The following is a 22,151-nucleotide window of genomic DNA, read 5'->3' on the forward strand; positions in this document are numbered from 1 at the left end:
ACAGGATGAGTTTAAGGATGAAGAAAAAATGACTTCCCTTCTGCCCCATTCCCCATCCTGCTAAGGCCAGCGCACAGACAGACCTCTCGCAGCGCTGTCACCCACAAAATAGAACCAATTATACACAAGCACCTCCCCGGCAGAAAGCCGACTTTAAAGCCTGTGGCCTCTCCAGGGCTGTGTGTGTGAATAATTAGAGACTTTTAAAGCTTAAAGCTTGCCTCTTATTGCGAGTTGACAAGAGGAGGGGTCCAGGCCAAAAAAGGTTTGCTTTTAAAAACCGCAGGAAATCTATTAAAAGCTTTACACAAGGCATATTTACACTGGGACTAGTCCCGTCTGCTGAATCTCTCTATCCTCGCTATGCCTCCTCCTCTCTGACACTCCCTTTTGAAACATCACACTTTCTCATTTATCTTTCTTACTCCCCGCTTTCCTTCGATTTCATTCTGTCGACCGGGCAAATCCCAGTCTCTTTCTCTATCTGTTTTTCATAAGCATCGATGTTGCTGCAGAAAAGAGACGGGGGGGGGACCTGCACATAAAAATCTAAAGAACTAAATTCAGGAGTCCAACTGTTTTAGAATGACATGTTTTCTCAACAGAAATACCTCATGGTTAATGCATGAGCTGTAATTGCCACACGGCTGTCAGTGTGCAGTGCACTTAGTTCACCGTACAGAGGCAGGAGATAAATGAAAAGGACCACTCCGAGTAAGGCCATCTGTTAGGATGCCTGTGTGATATACTGAAAGAGCATGACACCTTCCATCAACGTCTCTCCTTTAAAAACAAACATGTAGAGGAGTTTACCCTGAAAGGCTTTCCCTCCTCACCCCTCGAATCCCTCTGATGAAAACACAACAGGATTTGCGGCTATTTTATTTTTTATCACAAGGTCACTCTTCACTCTCGAGATTGAGGTATTTGACAGCTCACACAGAAAGCCAGCTATTGCAATGCTATTTTTTTTTTTTTTACAATGTGTGTGTGTGTGTGTGTGTGTGTGTGTGTGTGTGTGTGTGTGTGTGTGTGTGTGTGTGTGTGTGTGTGTGGTGTGTGTGTGTCAGGAAACTATACCCTAAGGCAGACTGGTTTCACCATCTGTCCTTGCTGTGTCCTGTGATTTCCCTGTGTAATTCAGACAAATGTCAGACTATGAGCAGGGGATGAGCTCTGACAAACTGCTCCAGACATTCTCAGTTCGCACTCCCCCTCCCCCTGATACTCCTGAAGAGATCTCTGTCACCTTCTCTTATTCAGGACTGTGAGAACATTGGAAACTTCACGCTGCATTCACATGTTTCACCAAGAATTCATTTCTCCAGCGCGGCGGAGAGGCATCAGAAATAATATACATTCCAGTGCAAAAGTATATCTACTGAAGCAAATATAGAGGGCAATTTTGCTGTCAGGGTGGGACTTGTAGTAGCTGAAGTACTAAAGCATAACCTGCTTATTCAACAGCAAATGGGATGCTGTTGTTGCTGCGTGGAATAACCCGTTTCCTCTCCGTGTGTGATTGTGTGTCTGCAGTATAAGGGCCAGGCCAACCTGCATGTGTTCGAGGACTGGTGTGGCTCCTCTACAGCCCAACTCAGAAAGAACCTGCACTTTCCTCACTACCCTCATGTAAGTAATCCAGAGCGTGTGTGAGTGACCCTCTGCATGGCATTTATGCAGTTTATATTGATAACGGTTGCAAATGTAACACTACATATGTTTAGTACAAGGCGGTCTTCAGACAGGAAGACAAACGCAGGCTTTTCATTTCTAGCTGGTCCATTTCACTGTTTCCATCTATCTAATTAATTAATGAACTAGAACTACTAAATTAAACAATAAAAAAATATCCTCGCCATAATGATAATAATCCAAAATATATGCTATGCTATACATTTTGTTACGTATATTTTGTATTGCATCACAGTTAGGACACACATCACACCTTTCTAGTGAAAATTATAATTATTATTGTGTTTATCGGGATTATAGAAATTCACCACGATCGATTTATTGTGTTATTTTATCGCAATCCACAATAAAATCCTATATCGTCCAATCCGTTGAAGCTTCTTTATTGATGTGTTAATGCAATACCTGCTGCATCTATAATATGAATTTATTTCTGTTTCTCACAGACCAGAACCACACTGAAGAAGCTGGCAGTTGCTCCGAAGTGGAAGAACTATGGCCTGAGAATATTTGGCTTCCTTCACCCTTACAGAGACGGTAACTAGCTCATCTTAATCCCTCCTCTGAGACCGAGGGCCTTGGAGCATGTGTCCTTTACAAGAGTAGACATTTTCCACCGCCCTCTTAATCCGAGCTCTTGAGAGCCACTGATGTAGTGGATATTCACATTTGAAAGCCAGGGATCTCACAACTAAATCTCATTGCAGGACCCTCGTAACCCTAACCCTGGAGTCCACTTACTATGAGAACTGAAAAGCCTTAACACCCAAGTGCCCTTACACACATTTCAGAAATTATTAATTAGATTACCCTTCATTTCAATCTTCTATGTCGCTTTTGCTGGTGCTATGGCTCTCTACAGCTGATGGCTCAAAGGTCAGACTCTCTTCAGGATTGTGACACGCCCTAACCTCACACTGCCAGACACAACCTTTTAAATGCTGTTGTAAATTAAGTGAGAGAGTTTAAGAGAGTTTTTTCATGTTAAAAAATCCTCAATGTCACAGTTCTGACCTGCACCCTATCCGTAGGCCGTTAGTGTATCCTTCATTTATCATTCTTTTTGTCTATACATTGTGTTTTGTGAAAGTCCTGCTCATTCTACCTTTTTAAAGATAACTTCAGTTTCCCGTGCTCCTTCTGGTCTAAATCTGTGCACAAATGTTTATTTCCATTCACATAGTTTTTACACATGGATTGGAAATTCAGTCGCTGTAAAACTTTTGATATCACCGTGGTCGAAAGTGTCATCTCTCTGCCATAAGCATTCTGGGCCTCAACATATAGGTGCATTTTTACACCTAAGAAACTATGTTACGGGGCCATGCCCTATCTGATTACACTCTGATTGCACTTATCTTGGGTTATACATATCTACTTCACACTTTGATCATGTTTTTCCCCTGCAGGTGATTTCCAGTTCTCGGTGTCGTCTGATGATAACTCTGAGTTCTGGCTGAGTCCTGATGAGAGCCCTCTCAACGCCAGACTGCTGGTCTATGTAGGACAGGTGAGCCCCGTGCTGTGCTGTATCCTTGCATCATATCTGAACTACAGAGTGAGTCACTCCACTAAAAAACAACAAGGTCCCAGCGCTTTTTAAACTTTGTGATTCTCACCAAATTACATGTTTCCAAGTTGGCTTTAACTAATATTGCTTAGCAACAAGTTCTTACTGAAGGAAGAATATAAATCACCCCGGGCCTAAATAGCTTCACACTCCTCAATGTCATAACTGAAATAGCAAAAAACACTCTGTATGATACAGTATACAGGACTGTCTCAGAAAATTAGAATATTGTGATAAAGTTCTTTATTTTCTGTAATGCAATTAAAAAAACAAAAATGTCATGCATTCTGGATTCATTACAAATCAACTGAAATATTGCAAGCCTTTTATTATTTTAATATTGCTGATTATGGCTTACAGCTTAAGAAAACTCAAAAATCCTATCTCAAAAAATTCCTCAGACCAAGTAAAAAAAAAAGATTTATAACAGCAAAACAAAATCAAACATTTGAAAATGTCCATTAATGCACTCAGTACTTGGTTGGGAATCCTTTTGCACGGATTACTGCATCAATGCGGCGTGGCATGGAGGCAATCAGCCTGTGGCATTGCTGAGGTGTTATGGATGCCCAGGATGCTTCAATAGCGGCCTTTAGCTCATTAGCATTGTTGGGTCTGGTGTCTTTCAGCTTCTTCTTCACAATACCCCACATATTCTCTATGGGGTTCAGGTCAGGGGAATTGGCAGGCCAATCGAGGACAGTAATGCCATGGTCAGTACACCAGTTACTGGTGGTTTTGGCACTGTGGGCAGGTGCCAGATCATGCTGGAAAATGAATTCCTCATCTCCATAGAGCTTTTCAGCAGACGGAAGCATGTAGTGCTCTAAAATCTCTTGGTACACAGCTGCATTTACTCTGGGCTTGATGAAACACAGTGGACCAACACCAGCAGCTGACATGGCTCCCCAAACCATCGCTGACTGTGGGAACTTCACACTGGATTTCAAGCAACTTGGATTTTGCTCCTCTCCAGCCTTTCTCCAGACTCTGGCGCCTTGACTTCCAAATGAAATACAAAACTTGCTTTCGTCTGAAAAGAGGACTTTGGACCACTCTGCAACTGTCCAGTGCTTCTTTTCCATAGCCCAAGTCAGACGCTTCTTCCGTTGTCTTGAGTTCAGAAGTGGCTTGACCATGGGAATACGGCTATTGTAGCCCATTTCCCGGACACGTCTGTGAACAGTGGCTTTTGATACCTGGACTCCAGCTTCAGTCCACTGTCTTTGAAGCTCCCCCAAATTCTGGAAGCGACTCTTCTTCACAATGCTGTTAAGGCTGCGGTCATCTCTCTTGGTTGTGCAGCGTTTCCTGCCACATTTCCCCCTTCCAACAGACTTTTTGTGGATGTGCTTTGAAACTGCACTCTGTGAACAGCTTGCTCTTTGAGACATTTCTTTTTGTGTCTTACCCTCCTGATGGAGGGTGTCAATGATGGTCCTCTGGACAGCAGTCAGATCAGCAGTCTTCCCCATACTTGTGATTTAGTTTACTGAACCAAGCTGAGTGTTTTTCAAGGCTCAGGAAACCCTTGCAGGTGTTTCGAGTTAATTAGACGATTCAAGTGATTCGTTGAACACCCTACTAGTATACTTCTTCATGATATTCTAATATTTAGAGATAGGATATTTGAGTTTTCTTAAGCTGTATGCCATAATCAGCAATATTAAAATAATAAAAGGCTTGCAATATTTCAGTTGATTTGTAATGAATCCAGAATGTATGACATTTTTGTTTTTTTAATTGCATTACAGAAAATAAAGAACTTTATCACAATATTCTAATTTTCTGAGACAGTCCTGTATACCTCTGGCAAAGCACTTTTGCAGCACAATGTGTGCAGGGAAGCTAAAGGCTTATCATTAGACCACGTAGTGACTTTATTATCTGATATGATCTTCAGGCTGAGGGTGACTCAGAGCTCTAAATGGCATCTAATGGATTCCTTTCATAGACAATCATGCACTCAATGACGATTGGATATTTGAAAGTATTCTTAAGTTATTAATGGGATAGTAAGGTTCAAAAGCTATTAGACTAATATTGCTATGATCTGACATCCATGCTGAGACAGTTGCTGTTAGTAGAACTGTGGGTCCTTACCAGTCAACAACATGAGCCTTTTATTCTGCCGGTGTTTAACCTTACAGGGCGATTTGACCTGCTTCGTCTTTAGCAATCCCCCGCTCACCTCGTGTCACCGTCCTAACACACTGGCTATCACTCACCTCCAACACACAGCGCAGAATACAGAAGACTTGAAACCTCCCTTGGAACACCCTGTGAAAAATCGCTTCCTTTTCCATCTATCCTTGATGCACCCTCTGCACGCACTCGAAATAGAAGACAAGCTGTGCCGCTACCGCCTTCACTAATAAAGTTTTCTCGACGAAACCTTCTTACATTTCTTACGGAGAAAAGCACGAGGTTGAACAGTGTTTGAACTACATCATATGAGTGACTTGGTCAAATGTGTGTTAAGAGCAAAGGTCCATCTACGGAGCTGTATCTGTATTCCAACAGGATGTGAGATGTCACCACATTTCCATGGGAGATGAGATTAATTAGCTGGCCGCGAATATTGATGTGACATTTAACAGTGCGAAATATCATCTTGGTAATGTCAGGGGAGCAGTACTATGGCCAGGGATCAGTCATTCTGCCACCGGCTGACAGACAGGCCTCGCTGCCTCCCCTGTCTTCAGAGACACATTGTGTTTCACAGATAGAAATCTAACTCTCTGCTCCGTTCCTCATTACGTGACCCATCTGTCTGCGTGAGTTAAGGGAGAAAAAATGTAAGTAACAAGTCATTTATTTTTGGATTTAGGACCTAAAATATTATTATCTTTTTTGCGTTTGCATACAGTATATATACTGAAGTCCCTGCACATCACCGATTATATGCCGAAAGCAGGTAATGCATTGCTCTGCTCATCTGAAAATGAGGCTTACTGCCAAACTTGCTTTTAAGACCTTTAGCTCTAAAGAGGTCCAACACTTTTCTTCCCACTTTTTTAAAGCTGTTCAATTCTCCTAATAACTCGTAGATGTTAATTCAAATTTACACTATACTAGGGGGTGGCACGATATGACGGTCTACACGATAACGGATATTAAAAACAATAAAATATAGATATAATGTTAAGATTACATATATGATAATATCATGAAAGCGCCAAATACATAATGCATGTCTTTCCCAATGCCGACACACAAGTTAGTGTCATTTATTAAGTCAAAGATGAATTTAACTGATAGCATTAGTGTTATTATTTATTTCAAATGACCTATACATATCTTGGTAATTTCGTTAGTGTGAATTATTTTGTCCACCATAATCATGTAGTGTGAATCTGATATTGTGACAGCCCTGCACTATAGATACCATCTGTCTGTTGGAGTCTAATAATACACACAAACGGGCACATTTGTTCAATCTCAGTGGAAGTTTTCTGTACACTCCTTTAAAAATAGCATGTCTGTATATATAATAGCATTTCTAAATACATACTATATGTAATAAAACCTGATACAGAACAATCTGCAACATGACTTGAACGGACTAGGATGTGAGAGAGATCTCATTTCGTTAAGTGAGCTTTCTGTAGAGTTTTGTTTGATGGCTAGAGAAAACTACAATGGTTTAGGAAAATTTAAAGTTTCATGAGGTGATTTGTGCTTTGGCAGCAGCTGGAGTTGTTCCAAGAAGTTAAGCAGAAAATATTGAAATTTTATAAGCAATGAGTCAAATTTCTTTTCATCAGAGTGAATGCCTATATCAGTGTCTGATGAGTTTCTTATCTTTGCTCATACTAATGGCTTGGCTGCGATTCCTTCTCTATCCATGACCTGACTCTTAAAATCCACATAGTAATTTAGAGGATTGTTACTTCATGTCACAGATCACGGCGGTGTCATCCTCGATAGTGAACTGGCTATATATGGAGTGTGCTGCTAGGAAACCGTTACCTGTGATAGGACGAGAAGTTGGAAGCTCTCCGTGGTGTTTCTGTGGACACCCTGGCAACATTTCGTGGCTAGCGTTGGAATGATATTCCAGATGTGATTGATATCTCCTAATTCCCCGCAGGACATCCTAATAAATTCATGACGTCTTCTCCGTCTTTCTCACACACATGTGCGCTAAAACATACATGCATATATAGAAAGGTTCTCTCTCTAAGCCCTTTAAATCCTGGTTCTCATGCAGTTACTTTTAAACACACACAACCACACACTTCTGCACAAACAAAATCCACCTTTTGTTCCTCTGCTCAGCCCCTTACGTGTACAAGCACGCTCTGGTCAAGAGTGATGGAGGAGGAATACGGGTTTCTAATAAGAACACTCTCCTCAGTCCTGCTGGGACGTTATCTGTGCACATAAGAATGTACTTAATATGACTGAGGATCATCCATAGTCCTGCCTTGGCATTAATCATATTTCTGTACCCACAGCTAATCTGTAATGAGATTTTCCTTCAATCAGAATGTTTGACAGCTCCCACAGAGCTTCCCACAGAGCTTCCCACAGAACCAGACCAGGGCTTGTCTGATATCAAGAGAGCATTATGAGTAGGACAGAGCGTGTGTGTGCACGTTTGTGCGTGTGCGTGTTCATGCACCGGTGTGCTGTTCATGTCTGTGTGCAGACACATGCGGGCAGTGATGTATGTCATATAGGGCTGTGTATTGGCAAGGATCTGGGGATATGGTACTTATTTTGTCTGGTTCAAAAAGCAGATACAAAGAGACAGAGCTGCGCAGGAAACTGGGTGAGGGAAGTGTACCTTTTTGCCACCTTTTATGTGGATGTCCAATCAGTGTTGATGATAAATGTCGTCAATTAAGACCATTCATTCGTCAGTGTGTGGTATATTGACCGAGGAAGCTGAGGTCTCCTGCTCGCTGAGCCGTGTCGGCAGTGCCTACATGTACCAGGATGCATTGCGCGTGAGCTTCTGAGTTCCTGCGGGCGATAGCCTCGGCCTCTCTCCACTGCAATGCTGAATTCCATTTAGTTGCATCGCTTTCCTGCTATTGTGCGTGTTGGCTGTCACACTGTCTTGTCCTATTAGTAACAGATGTGCTTTACCTACTATGACAAGTAATAATGTCTGACATAAAAAAAAGGTGTTTTTCAAATACTTTATTGCCAGGTCTAAAAATAACACATAGCACATTTTGGATTAAAAACCATGACAAGCGTATCATAAGTTTCATTCTTTGTTGAAGTTCCAAGTCTAAATTTAAAACCTCCATGCATCTAATAATCAATTTGGATAGACATAAAAAAAAAAAAAGGTATGGATGCCCCCGAGATAAAAGCGTTAAACTTGCTTGGCAATCCATCACAGCGAGCAGCATGTCTATGTCTGCTTTTATTAATATTAGTGTGTGCAGAACGTTTGATTCCAACTACTCTAACAGCTGTAAAACCATCCAGACATGAGGATAATTGTGATGAATTACCAGACCTCGAGCCAGTTTGAAGTATCTGCAGGTTGATTTTAAAATGAATGAAAATCAGTGATCGCCTCGAAGGAGGGAAAAACACCATTCCAAACCCTAAACTTCATCTCGTGAACAATGTCGACATGATCCGACTTGGAGTCACCACATATTTCTGCTTAATGAGACGAGTGCACCCTGAGGTCACAATCATAACAAAGACTGTTATGCTATGGCTCTGAGTGCACCTGTTCTGCTTTTCTTTTCACATCTAGTTGCAATTAAGACAGCGACAGCACTCTGTGTTGTCTGTACTGAGGTCAAAGTGTTGCAGTCAGTGTGTTTTTCTGTCAATTAATAAATAACCCTTGCTTTTTCATTTCGAATATATGTTTTTTTATCACCTCGCAAAAACAACAGCTAGCCTTTTCAAAGAAATAAAAAGAGCTATCTTAACTTTGCCTACTATAAATGCATGCATGTTTTGGAAATGTATTATTTTAATATTTCTTACTCTCCTTACTAATCTAGTTAGTGGCTGCTTTATCAACGTTCCTCTAAATCATATATAAAATAGCAGGTTCGATAGTCTTATTCACAGCAGACATTCTGACATGTCATAGCAAAAACATCACTGGTGGAACTAATGACATCATGTATGTGTGAACCCTAACAATGCACAATAACAGGAGCCGAAAACTGGAACACCTCAATGGGAAGCAGCTATAATTAATGTTATTAGTTACACCTGTGCTTTTCCTGCCATTACATGTCCAGAAATGCCAACATGTCTGATTGCAAACAGACAAACAATGTGTCTTTTCCTTTTTCATACACACGTTATATACGGTTGATATTAAATATATCATATTTTCAAGTTATTGGCTTTTTTCCAAAGTGTAAAAATGTGCCATTATTTTATTAGAACAACACCTGTGTACCTAACAAACATAAATAATGGGTCTGTTCCATTTCAGGACACATCACGTGTCATGGCAAGGACACGGCTAAATGGAAAGTGTCCATAATGCTAGCATTCTTCTCTCAAACATTTCTCCAAATGTCAGGTTTCCTGTTTTTCTGTTTTCCACCACCAATGAATACATGCATGAATGCAACCAGAAAGAATATTCAGTCCTCGCCCCTCACACCAAACTTTGTAGTACAAGTTCAGTTGGAAAAAAAAACCACATTGAAGGGGAGACAGAAGAAGAGAAAGAAAGCACTCTGAAGTTATATCACAGGTCAGCTGTTTCTCTATTACTTCTCTCTTCTCATGTGGAGAGAAAGAAAAGAGGCCGTCGAAGAAAAGGAGTTGATAGTTGAGAGAAGAGTAATGTCTTCATAGCTCCATTACACACTCATATTTCTTATATTTCTTGACCCTGTTTTGTGTTTCATTCTTCAGCCTTTCAGGGCCAGTGGCCATCTGAAATGAGTTTTCTCGAGGTACCTACATATGTGGGTGAAGTTCACCCAGCGTGTGTGTTTGTGTCTGTGTGAAAGAGAGAGGTTACGTTAGAGCAAGGTTTGTGTATGTCTGCTTTAAGTTTGAGAAATGTGGTCCCAAAGTTTGCCTTATTTCTCTGAAGTTGAAACAAATAAGGACAATATGTCAGTGAGGGGGAGTGTTTTAAGATGTGATATAAAGAAGTGTGCGTTGCCCCTCATGACTCCCTGGCTGCTTGCTTTCTGATTTACCTCCCTCCTACTCTGGTGAGGAGATGGTGCTCTCAATAAGCAATGACTCATCGTTCAGTGGGAAATCATGTCTGTGTGTGTGTGTGTGTGTGTGTGTGTGTGTGTGTGTGTGTGTGTGTGTGTGTGTGTGTGTGTGTGTGTGTGTGTGTGTGTGTGTGTGTGTGTGTGTGTGTGTGTGTGTGTGTGTGTGTTTTCACATGTCTATACTGCATGTGCATTTCATGGGAAAGCTGAGCCACTGCACGTATTTTGTCCTTGTAACAATGACTTTGATCCTGTCATTGTTCACGTACAGCTGAATAACCAGCTGACAAGGAAGAAAAGAGAAAAATAACCTTTAATTTTAGAATGTGATTTGCTCTTTGACACTAATTGTTTTCTTCTTTGTGTGAACCTACTGTATGTATTTTACAACCCTCCAATTTACAGCTTACAGAGCTGACAGACTCACTTGAAGGAAATGGATACATGAGCTACTGTATGAATTCTGCACTGGGAAAGAAGTGCTGCATGTGTTTGCATCACAAACATGTGCACATAATTTGCCATTTTATTGTGCAACAAGATTCATTTGTATGTAGCATTATAAATGAGGAAGTCAGACTTTAGAGGTGAAAAGGGTCTTGTGTAAATTGAAAGTCGTAATCCTCTTTAATTCTACTGACCAGAAGCATCATTTTCTGAATTAATAACCTTCTAAACATGACATTTACCTTCATGTTCTTTAAATGAGTTGATATCTTTTCTGATGAAGTTGGATTTGCATTTGCTTTGGAAACAACTGAAATGACCATGTTGTCTGCCTCAGCACAGATTTGTTTTACTTATTTCAAAAATATTGTAAAAGAAAGATTTAGAATCAACACTAGATAACATGACTTGCCCAGATGAATATTTTTGCAGTGCTGTCTCTGCTGTGTGATCACTCTCTTTTATCATCTGAACAACATCTCTTTCCAGAGAAAACAATTCACTCACAGGGAAAATATAAACATGTGAGTACAGTAACTACAGAGACATTGTCAACACTATTGTCTCCTAAGTTTCCCATTTATACTCAGTTCAAAGTTAAGTCTCAGCTTCTTTTTTCTCTGCTCTCCTCTGTTGTGAAAGATTTTAAAGTTCTGTTATTCCATTCAGCTATGATTTGTCAAAGTTAACTTTCACTAAAGGTTTGCTGCTGCTCTAAAGAAACCAACTGCACTTTGCAGTGACAAAGACCTTATCTTTATTTTGAGGTTAAATGAGATTCTACTGCACTTCTCTGCAGTCTTCCCTGCAGTAAGTCCGTAAGAGCTGAACGAAACATAATGAACACTTTTAAAGCAGTCGAGGCTGCTTAAATGAGTTTTGTGACTAAAGCAGATAAAAGGTTTCAGTGTTGGTGTATTAACAAGCGGATATAATTGTACATTAATAATGTTTTGCTGAGCCGACTGGTCTCCAAATGCCAAATGTTGCAGAAGTCACAAGCCTGACTTTAGCATAGCAGCATTAAAGCTGAGCCACATTGTTTCCCCACTAACATACAAAACCAGCCAACACACATGACATTAGGAGAGGGACTGACAAGTGAAATGTGTAGCTAGGCTAACAAATGCAAGTTTGTGTTCTGGTGTACCAATAACACCAATCTGGGGTGTGGAGTTAGAAAGAAGTAACTTTCTCAGTTGTGCTAGCGACTAAGGGCTACATAACTAAACTAGCATAGCTTAATGTCTTATATCCAATATATCCAATGTTGCAAGTTGTCCACGAACCATTAACTGTGTAAAACCATATCTGCATCACATCATTTGAGTGCTCTCCACTCCATTCTCCAACATCTGTCAACTTCACCTCGACGTGTACAGGTTGAAAGAAGAAGAGTTTTCATCTTAAATGTAAACTTAGTAAATGAAGTTTAGCTCAGTGAACTTAATCTATTACTTTACTCACTTTTACATTTAAATATTGTCTCCCGGTGATTTAACCTCTACCATTCCTCCTGTGCCGGACGGGGAATATGTTGGGAAACTGTTGGTGTGGAAATGTACTACAGCAGCAGCGTGCTGTGGGCTTCAGAGTGAAGGCACAGTAGCGCACATTGTGTCCTCCTCCTCTCCAGCCAAATGCTTCACAGAGTCTCTCAGAGGCTTAAGCACTGCCAGGGGCCAGGTTGGTTTTGGACAGAAATGACTGCCTGTTTTTTTCTTAGGTTTTCTCTTCTCATAAGGGGCTCTCTTCTAATGCCAGCCAACACGTTCAGAGGTACCATTGTACAATTGCCATTTCATGTGTGTGTGTCATTATCTTGTAGGTGTGTGTTACGGCGTGTGCTGCACTCTGTGCAAACAGTGTGTATACCCAGAGTGAGGATCAGCAGCTATTTACAAGCTGAAAGGCTCTTGTGATGTGTTGACACCACACACCCCAATGTTATCTGACCAGCAACCCAGAAGTGTGTCTAGCACAAACAATTAAAGGCATACCCGCTATGATCTTAGTAGTATTCCTTCATAATGGATCAGCAGCAGCAAGGGCCCTAATTAGTGCCGTTGGCTTGTTGCGGAAATGAATAGGAGTTGATTCAACCACAGGGCTTAAACGGGAGCCCCAAGAGTCGGCATGAGCCGGCTTCTTAGGCTCAGTATTGGCAGGGAATGGATCTTCCTGAATTTCTGTCTATTTATAGCCTTTAGCTCTCATGTGTACTCCCTTACAGAACCAGAATCCTGCTTGACTCTACCTGTTGCCTCAGGGACATATTATCTTGTTTTCCCAATTACTCTTCATTTGCTGTGCTATCATAACCAGGGAAGCAGGATCACATCTATTTGAAAATTCAATCAAGGGAGCCTGATTTTACTGCCAATCTCGCAGTCGAATCGTCGCAGTGGCGGGAAACAGTGTGAAAACAAAAGATCATTCCATTCGGGCTATACGGGGTGCTGAATGTCTCATTTGACCTGTAATTGCTTGGTTTCTCCAAATAAATCAATATATATAGACTATTTTTTATACATATGAGCTGTAAATTCTTAGTCAGGTACACCCTAAATCTCTCTCACACACACACAGACACACACACACACACACACACACACACAGACACACAGACACACAGACAGGACACTTTCAGTGCCTACAAATCAAATCTGTTTTTATCTCTCAAAGTTGATTTCTAAGATGAATTCTTCAGTGCGGAACTCTTCAGTTGCAAACTGTCCTTGAACATTTCCTGTGCCGCTCTTGTCCCCTGCTCCCCCACTTGTGCGCTCTCTTTCTCTCACTCTCGCTCTGATCTGTGTCTCCTGTCTTGTGTGTTGCAGCTGGGTACAGAGTGGACCGCTCCGGGCGAGTTCAGCAAGTTCAGGTCCCAGTCCTCCAAGTCTGTGCAGTAAGTACCTATGACAACCGCACACATTTCTTAACGGCTCAGTTAATTCACTCTCCAGTCCAAAACAAAGCCATGCTACCAGCGAACAGTAAGCTTCACAAATACACACCATCACTGTAGCTCCTCTTAGAACTGGTCTTGTGGCTGTTAAGTGTCTCTCCAACTGTTAAGTAGCAGTTTGTACCGATCATGCTCCGTGTAGAGTCAATTCATGTCGGTCCGCAGCCTCTTTTTATAACATAATTGCTTCAGAGGGCTTTTACTGCTCACACGCAGGAGGAAATTGATGGTTCAAGTGTTCACTGGACACTGGAGATCAGGTGGAGTGTCTCTTCTGTGTGTACGCATGCATTTTCATGTATGTATGAATTAGCATATCTCGAGTGCTCTCATCAGGTGTGAAGGGTGTGGTGGACCATAACAGTTGAAAGGCGAGATCGCTAGGAGAGAGAGGAGGAGGGAATAGGAGAGAGCTATAAGAGCGGAGAGAGAGGGAGAGAAGGCTGGGAGGGCGGGAGGGAGAGTAGCGAGAGAGAGGGAGAGAGGAGAGAAGAGACGAGAGATAAGAGGGATATCTCGCATCAATCTTTTATCTTCTCTCTCGCTCTCGTCTCTCTCTTGTACGTAGAGCTATTTCTATATATTGTCTCTCTTTCTATCTATCTCTCTCTTATCTCTCTCTCTCTCTCTCTCTCTCTATCTCTCTCTCTCTATCTCTCTCTCTCTCTCTCTCTCTCTCTAAATGTGAGATGAGATTGTATTACCCTATCGTCTCCTCTCAGATTCAACACATCTCTCTCCCTAATTGCTGGGAACTGCTCGCATTAACGCACCCTTTAATATTAGCACTGATCTGCAGTCAATTTGCTTCTGCAGTCATTGTTAAGTTGATACGATTATGCAGCAAGAGAAGAGATCCTAAGAATTGGTGCTCCCATTCCTTTGGGTTCCCGCATTTGCCTGATTGGATGAAGATGTAGAGTGCTGGCTTAAATTATTCACACACACACACACACATACACACACACACACACACACACACACACACACACACACACACACACACACACACACACACACACACACACTCACACACACACTGCCAATGGTGTTTTTAGTGAAGGTTCAGAATATGATAGCACTTCTAGACCAGTACAAGTTGGATGATAAATGGACACAAGAAATAAAAAGAGAAAACTGTTTTGCTAATGTTGAATGAGTATTTACAGCTAGGCCTTTCTTCAAAAGCTGTGGATGATGGATACAATGTCATTTTCACTCTCAATTATTCTTATCATGACTGAAACGTCTAGTGGTCAAAAGAGCGTTCTGGGGCTTGGGGATAGGGTTTAAATCAATATGGTAATATGGGATATTGATATGTATCACAACAAGACAAATTAATACAAGCTGGGATGAGCTGTCCACTGCATAATATGACACCACGCTGTTCCTCTGTGTAAAACAAAAGCCTCTTGTTTGAATTGCAACTTCTTCAGAATCTTTCAATTGAAGAACATCATGTGATCATATCATCATGATTAGATTGAACAATTAATCAGACTAATATGGACTAGTGCAATAACCAAATCGCAAAGGCAAAATATATAAGATAAGAGATAAGATGTGTTGTGCTGCCGACAAATCATATTCTACGGACACAAACACATGTTTTGGTACAGATCCTCCATGATCATTTCAATAAATATTTTTTTAATAAAAAAGAGAATAACAACGCATACAAATATCATCCCTCCAATCTTGATTCATATCACAGTTGCAAATGTCCAAATCGTTCAGCCTTGATCATGATACAATTCTGCTTAAAGTCGATGAATGATCCAAGTGAATACCCGAACCAATCAGAAGCACTTCTCATATTGGCAGAGCAAAAGTAAAAACCCCAAATAGGACTAGATGCCTGATGTATCATATACATTGTGATATGGTTTATGAATTGCAATGCAGAGGTGGCATCAAAACATTTTCCTTGTGGAGTTTTACCCACGGATGTATTTTTAAATGAAAATGTTATGACAGTCGTGGTAAATGTCGTCATGTTACGTTAAAATAGTGGTGCCCAACATCGAGCCAGACTGAGCGCAAATGTAATCTATGAAAAGCAGACGAGATGGAAGTCATTCAGTCAATGTGTCTCATGGCATACTATATATTCTTTGCTTTGATTACCGTGTTACATTGACATTGCTGTTAATTGAGTCTGACTCATTGCATCGCTCCAATGTCAAGGGTTCATCATAACTGTTTTTAAAATCATTCTGAGAGGGATTATTAAGATGCATAAAACCACAAGAAAATCTTAGATGCTCTTTAGAAACCAGTCATATATTAAACATTCTGCTTCACTTTGAAATGTACACATTGGCACACACACACACACACACACACACACACACACACACACACACACACCCAAAATCCATTAACACCATAAAGAACGCAGGCTCTGACCTTTTGGCAAGTGTTTCTATCTGTCTGTGTTGAGGATTAGCTGCGCCTGGTTAGCACAGAAGGCACACCAGAATACAAGAGAGCACAGAGAGATGACAATAGATTAAGTAGAAGAAGAAGAATAGAGAGGAAGAGGAGGAAGCAGCTGCAAGTTTTTTCATTTTCTCCTGCGGTCCGACAAGCGTCTCACGTTCTCCGACAATAACAGTAGCCGAGCATGGAGGCAGAATGTGACAGGAACATTAAAAAGGCTGTTCAGCGCAGGAATCTGTGGTGTAAAGAACATTTACTCAAGTCCTGTACAATTTTGAGGGTACTTGTACTTGAGTATTTCTTGTACTTTATACTTCTACACTTCAGTGGCTAATATTGAACTTTCTACCACATTTATTTGATAACTTTAGTAACTAAAATAATCAACCAATAAATGCTGATGATACATTATCATAGGTTTAATAAAGACAATCATTTATTGATCCCCTGGGGAAAATTCACAAGCTACCTGGCAGCATAAAGTAATTAAAAGTAGCTGTTAAAGTGATATACACATTAATGCATCAAATCATAATCCAATAATATAATATACTGATACTCAAGAAACATTTTGAATGCAGGACTTTTGTAATATGAGTGTGACATTTATATTTTGTGACCTGTTACTGTGTCTTTTTGTGAGTTTGTGTTGATGTGTGTGCGCATGGCTTTATGAATGCATTTTGCATCTGTATAGAAACTGCTGGATAGCTTCCTACTGTTTGGTCACGCTGTCGGTAATAGAATTGCCCACTCAAGGAGAGCTGTTGCAGAGAACATGCCTCCGGTGCGTCCTCTCCACCCCACTGAGATCTGAAACAACAGAGATATTTATCACCTTACACACTCATACGCACCAATTGTTGCCCTCTACCTTCTCTCCAACTCTTTGAAATATTTTCTACCCTGATGTATAAAGTGATTAATGTTTCCACAGTCAGGTCGTGAAATATCGCGTAGCAGAGATGAAACGGTTGGAAAGATTGTGGGATTTTACGGATGGAAGAAGCTGATGACTTGAGTCAAATCTGTTTTTATTTTATAAAAGTGTAGCTTAAGAGAATTAAGCAAAATCTAGTTTGATGTTTCTGCGTGTGCTCGTGTGCATTAATGTGCACGTGTATGTTGACTTTATTGCAAAGGCATCTTATTTGTCATAATCCACATGTTCCCTCTGCCGCAGTGAGCGACACCCATCCATCACACACGTCACACTCGCTTATAGCAAAGCTGATAGGCTCCTGAGCGTGGCCAATTGTTTGTGCAGCGGGATTGATCGCTGTGCATTCATAAAAAGGTATTCTTCAAATTAGATGGGATAGAATTGAAATGAGCAAATTAGCAGTTGCAGAACAGAACAAGATAGAATATTTCTAAATAACAAAGAAGTGTACAGCAATAATAAAAAGATTTCTAAACCTGATAAAATGATGAAATAATTCAACCAAACAAATTTGGTGTTTCTATAATATTACACTATTACACATTGTGGGAATGGAAAGCCACTTTGAAAATGATTAGTCATTACACATGAGGCTAGCCCTTGGCAGCGTGATCCTCCTGTGCAATTTGTTATTGAAGAATAAGTTCAGGGCCATTTGAGTCTATTTACAGACTCCATTCTACCACAAAGCTGCGATTTAAAACAACTTTTACAGTTAATGTGTTACTATTAATAACAACTAAGGTAAAAACGGAGCATAAAAGGATGGAGTTGAATGGTACAGAGCGGAACACAACCAAACAGAGAGCAGTCTTCAGAAATGTAATTGAACAGAGGAGAACAGAATGAAACACAACAACAGACACTCCCACTTCAGCGAGGTTGTTTTTTTGTATTTACTTTCTTTCCTTTTTCTCGCGCTTTGGACTGTGGTTTACTTCTACGTCTCGGTTCATTGGAGCTGTACAGCCGACTGCCGTAGAGCTGAGAGAACAGTGACTAATGGCTGCTGCAGGGTTGAATCATATTGTCAGGGAATGAAACATGTTGTTGAGGGGTTCACTGGACTTGGAGGACTCCACACAATACATCTAAAGGCTACTGAAACCAGAACACACACACACACACACACACACACACACACACACACACACACACACACACACACATACTGTACCATATATATATATATATATATATATATATATATATATATATATAAAATCACCCTCCAGTTGGCAGTCCCTCTGTGGTTACTCTGCATCATGGATGACTGCAACTAGAGCTTTCAGGTGCTCTACCCTCATCTAAACTAAGCTGCATTTTCCCCATTAGCGTCTCATTTTCTCTATTACTGTCCCTCACTAACTCGCTATGGCTTACTCCCTCTATCGCCATACTGGCATTTACATTTAGGGAGGAAATTTGAAGCTGTAAAAGGGAAGAGGAGTAGCAGAGGCTAAGCGCTTTCAGTTGTGTGCATATGCCGCAGTGCAACAGCACACATCGGAGGCACACGCTGTTCAAAAGGTGACAGAAATGATGCTCCGACAGTGGGGTGTGGCCATCCTGTTGTCGTGATGTGTGAAAGTTAATCCTAGGTGGCAATTTAAATAGATGGGTTGGACAGGAAAGTAGAATCAGTACACCTGTTGGGGAGATCGGGTTGCCATCCACACCACCTGGCTGCAACCACCTGGAGGTAATGACTCACACTATTAAGTGTGTGTTTGTGTGTCTGTGTGTAAGGAAGTTGTGCCTGCGTTCTTGTTCTGAAGTAGCAATTTCTTCTCTCCTGCTGTCTCTCTCTCTGTAACTTTCTCTATCAGCTTCTTTCTGCTCTTGCTCAACACTTTGTTTTCTGTCCTTTGTGGCTCCATGTCACTGAAATTGATCCGTGTGAGGATTTATTTAAGCATTTCATCAAATGAAATATAGTAACAACCGTCAAAATAACCATTTATAGCCTCAGTGACGTGCTCATTTGGGATTAGCGATAAATGAGTAGAATGATCATTTTGATAATCCATTAATCGTGTACATCTTTTTATCAAACGCAAATACAAATGATTTGCCTGTTCCAGCTTCTTAATTGTGAGGATTGCTCCTATTTTCATTTTCATAATCACAATAAATTAAATGTGTGTGTTGGACTGTTGGTCAGACAAAAAAAATGCGATTTAAAGACTCAATTTGGACTCTACATTTTTATGGTATTTAATTATCTAAACTGAATCGGTTTGGATTAAAACAATGTTGGACATGTATCATTAATTAACTGATGAAAATAATCTTTAGTTGGTCGACATCAAGCCTTAAAACATTCATACACTGACTCAAAGTAAGAAGTACCAACACGCTACTTCTTTTTGGTGGCACCCGGTTGAAAGTGTCCCTTTTTGTCTGTCTGACTCTTTCGCTCCACCTCGGCTCATACCTGTGAAGTGATAGTTTGGCAATGCCTGCTAGCTGCTGTCACAACAGCTTGATGAGTGACAGTGAAGTAGTCGGATGAGGAACCCAGATAACCCTGTCAACACTACCTCCGCTCTCTGACACAGCTACCTGAGCCTCGGGCTGTATAGACAACACCCGGGAAGATTGACATTTGCTAAAATTCTATAAACTGAGTTGCATACTGAGCCGAGTCTGACGCCGCGCTTGACGTCAAGCATTTCAGAACCTTTTGAGCAGCTCAGACTGGGATATGATTGACAGCAAATTTAAGATGAGAAGGGATTTTGTTTGAAAAAAATATTGGAGACTAATGAGCGCTAGCTGAATCGAGTCGGGATGGTGAGAATAAGGTCAGATTTAAAAAGAAGAAGAAGAAGAAAACGTCATAAGGCAACAAAAAAAAATGATTTCTGTGTGTTTGCATTCATCTGCATGTGCTTCCGCAGATGGGTTTCCAACATGAGATTATGGTCTGTCAAGATTTTTCACCTTCAGGTGTAATGATTGAAATTAAAAATGGCTGCTGCTGACCTTTGACGGTGGCGTGGCGAGGAGGGAAGGCAGAAGTGTATTCCAAGGTTCTCTGGGATGCCACACCTGGCATTTTGAAAGAGCAGCTTTCAGTTCACAAATTGCCAAAAATGACATTTACAGTACGCCCGATCCTCCACGGACACGTTGACGTGTGTTCGTCCGTTTCTTACTTTTTTAGGCCTTTCTTTCTTCTTTTAACTTTCTCCCCTTTTTCTTTCTTTCTTTCTTTCCCTTTCATTCTTTTAACTCACTGCCAACGCTCCCATTTGTTTTCTATACACATGACATAACAGAAAACCTCCAATGGCCGATGATAGTTGGAGAGAGAGAGGTAACCATGCCTTTCCCAGCAACAATGAGGGAAACCTGGTGGAGAATGACCATGGGATCTCTCAGTATCTATAATTGAATCATTTAAGCACTGCTGGCTATTAGCTGGCATGGACACTCAAGCATTTAGGGAGAGGAAAGTATAGTACTTGTGCTCATGGAATCATAGGAATACTGATTGAGAGTGGAGACGAGCGGACTATTGCACCTGCACCATCTCATATATATGTATATATTCTCGTACATGTGAGTGAATGTCTGTTTGTTTCTGTCCGTGTTTGACACATACCCCTGATTGTGTTTGAGTTTGAATACCAACCGTAATGCCAACATCTCTCCACTCAAGGTAATTGGTTGATGCAGTTGAATCAGAATGTAAGTGTTTGCCAGCAAGCTGCAATGACTTCTCTGCCCCACTTTCTTCCCTCAGGCCTTCACTCTGCCATCTGTTTCTATGAGTGATGGGAGCCTGCTGAGACACAAATCTATGTTTGAGTGTGTGCGTCTCTGCGTGTTCATGTGTGCCGTGGCGTATGTTTAATCAGAATGTCTTTAGGGTGTTGATGCGCATCTCTTGAGCTGTGAAAGACTGTGATAGCAGACTTCTGATTGGCAGTAATGCATGAGTACCACCAAACGGTAACACAGGGCTGCTTCGAGCCAAACGCGATTAGAGACAGTAATGATGACGGAGGGTCAGCTCAGTCTGAGGAAACCCAGAAATTAGATCCTGAGCAGCTGGGGAACGGATATGTAAGCTGTTTGGAAAGTGATTTAGTGAATATCAAGGATGTCAAGAGAAAAGATCAATAGCTATTGCATCCGTCAATTTCTTTCCGAATCCAATCATCCGACATTCACGCCCACTTTATGATTGGCCAGTGGTGCGTAGGTGAGGAAGTAAACCGTGTTCGAACTTCTCTCTCAAGCTCTCGTTCTTCACTGCACAACTCTTTCTGTCACATTAAGTGTGTGCAACTGACTACAACACTATAAATGCCTTCTAGGAAAGACTGTGCCCATATTTAAACCATTATCTCGTCTTTTCACCCTGCTTTCTAATATGATGCTTCCAAACAGCCATTAAAACTCTTGTCTTTCAACATAGTAATGACACAAACACTCATTACTACTGAAGACATAAATCTTTTTTCACAAACAAACTGTTTGATTTCTTTAACTGGTCCAGTAATTTCATTAAACAGCTGGGGATTTTGAGCAAACTCAAATGGGAGTAAATAGTGTATTTTCTTTACACTAGTGAGTGTTAATGGGACTACTGTGTGCTGTGTTTTGGATTGGCTCAAAATAAACTACACTTCCCATGTTTGTTGTAATGAAGGACATCGCAGCCACTGCTCATTGATGTGTTTTTGGATAACATTGGAGCTCTGTGGCACAGAAGAATAGGCTTTATCAGGCTTTTGGATACGTGTTGCATCAATTTAATGTTGCTTTTGGTCTTTTAATAGGATTCGTTGAAAATAACAAAAAGGTTGCTGGCCTTGCCCCTTAATCCTCCCTCATGGCTAATGTACTGTATAATTGTGTACCTCTAACATGTATGACTTACATTTAGTATTG

The 22,151-nt window shown here is 40.9% G+C and overlaps 1 protein-coding gene across 1 annotated transcript in view; it reads left to right on the forward strand.

Annotated features, from left to right (window-relative positions):
• b4galnt4a (beta-1,4-N-acetyl-galactosaminyl transferase 4a) overlaps positions 1-22,151 on the forward strand; it is a 136,993-nt gene that overhangs the window by 85,776 nt on the left and 29,066 nt on the right. The window contains 4 exon segments of the mRNA XM_029434120.1: positions 1,537-1,632; positions 2,142-2,232; positions 3,105-3,205; positions 13,731-13,798. Coding sequence (XP_029289980.1) covers positions 1,537-1,632; positions 2,142-2,232; positions 3,105-3,205; positions 13,731-13,798 — 356 coding nt within the window.

This window comes from Cottoperca gobio, chromosome 6 (assembly GCF_900634415.1).
Source record: "Cottoperca gobio chromosome 6, fCotGob3.1, whole genome shotgun sequence".
In the NCBI taxonomy this organism is placed as follows: Eukaryota; Metazoa; Chordata; class Actinopteri; order Perciformes; family Bovichtidae; genus Cottoperca; species Cottoperca gobio.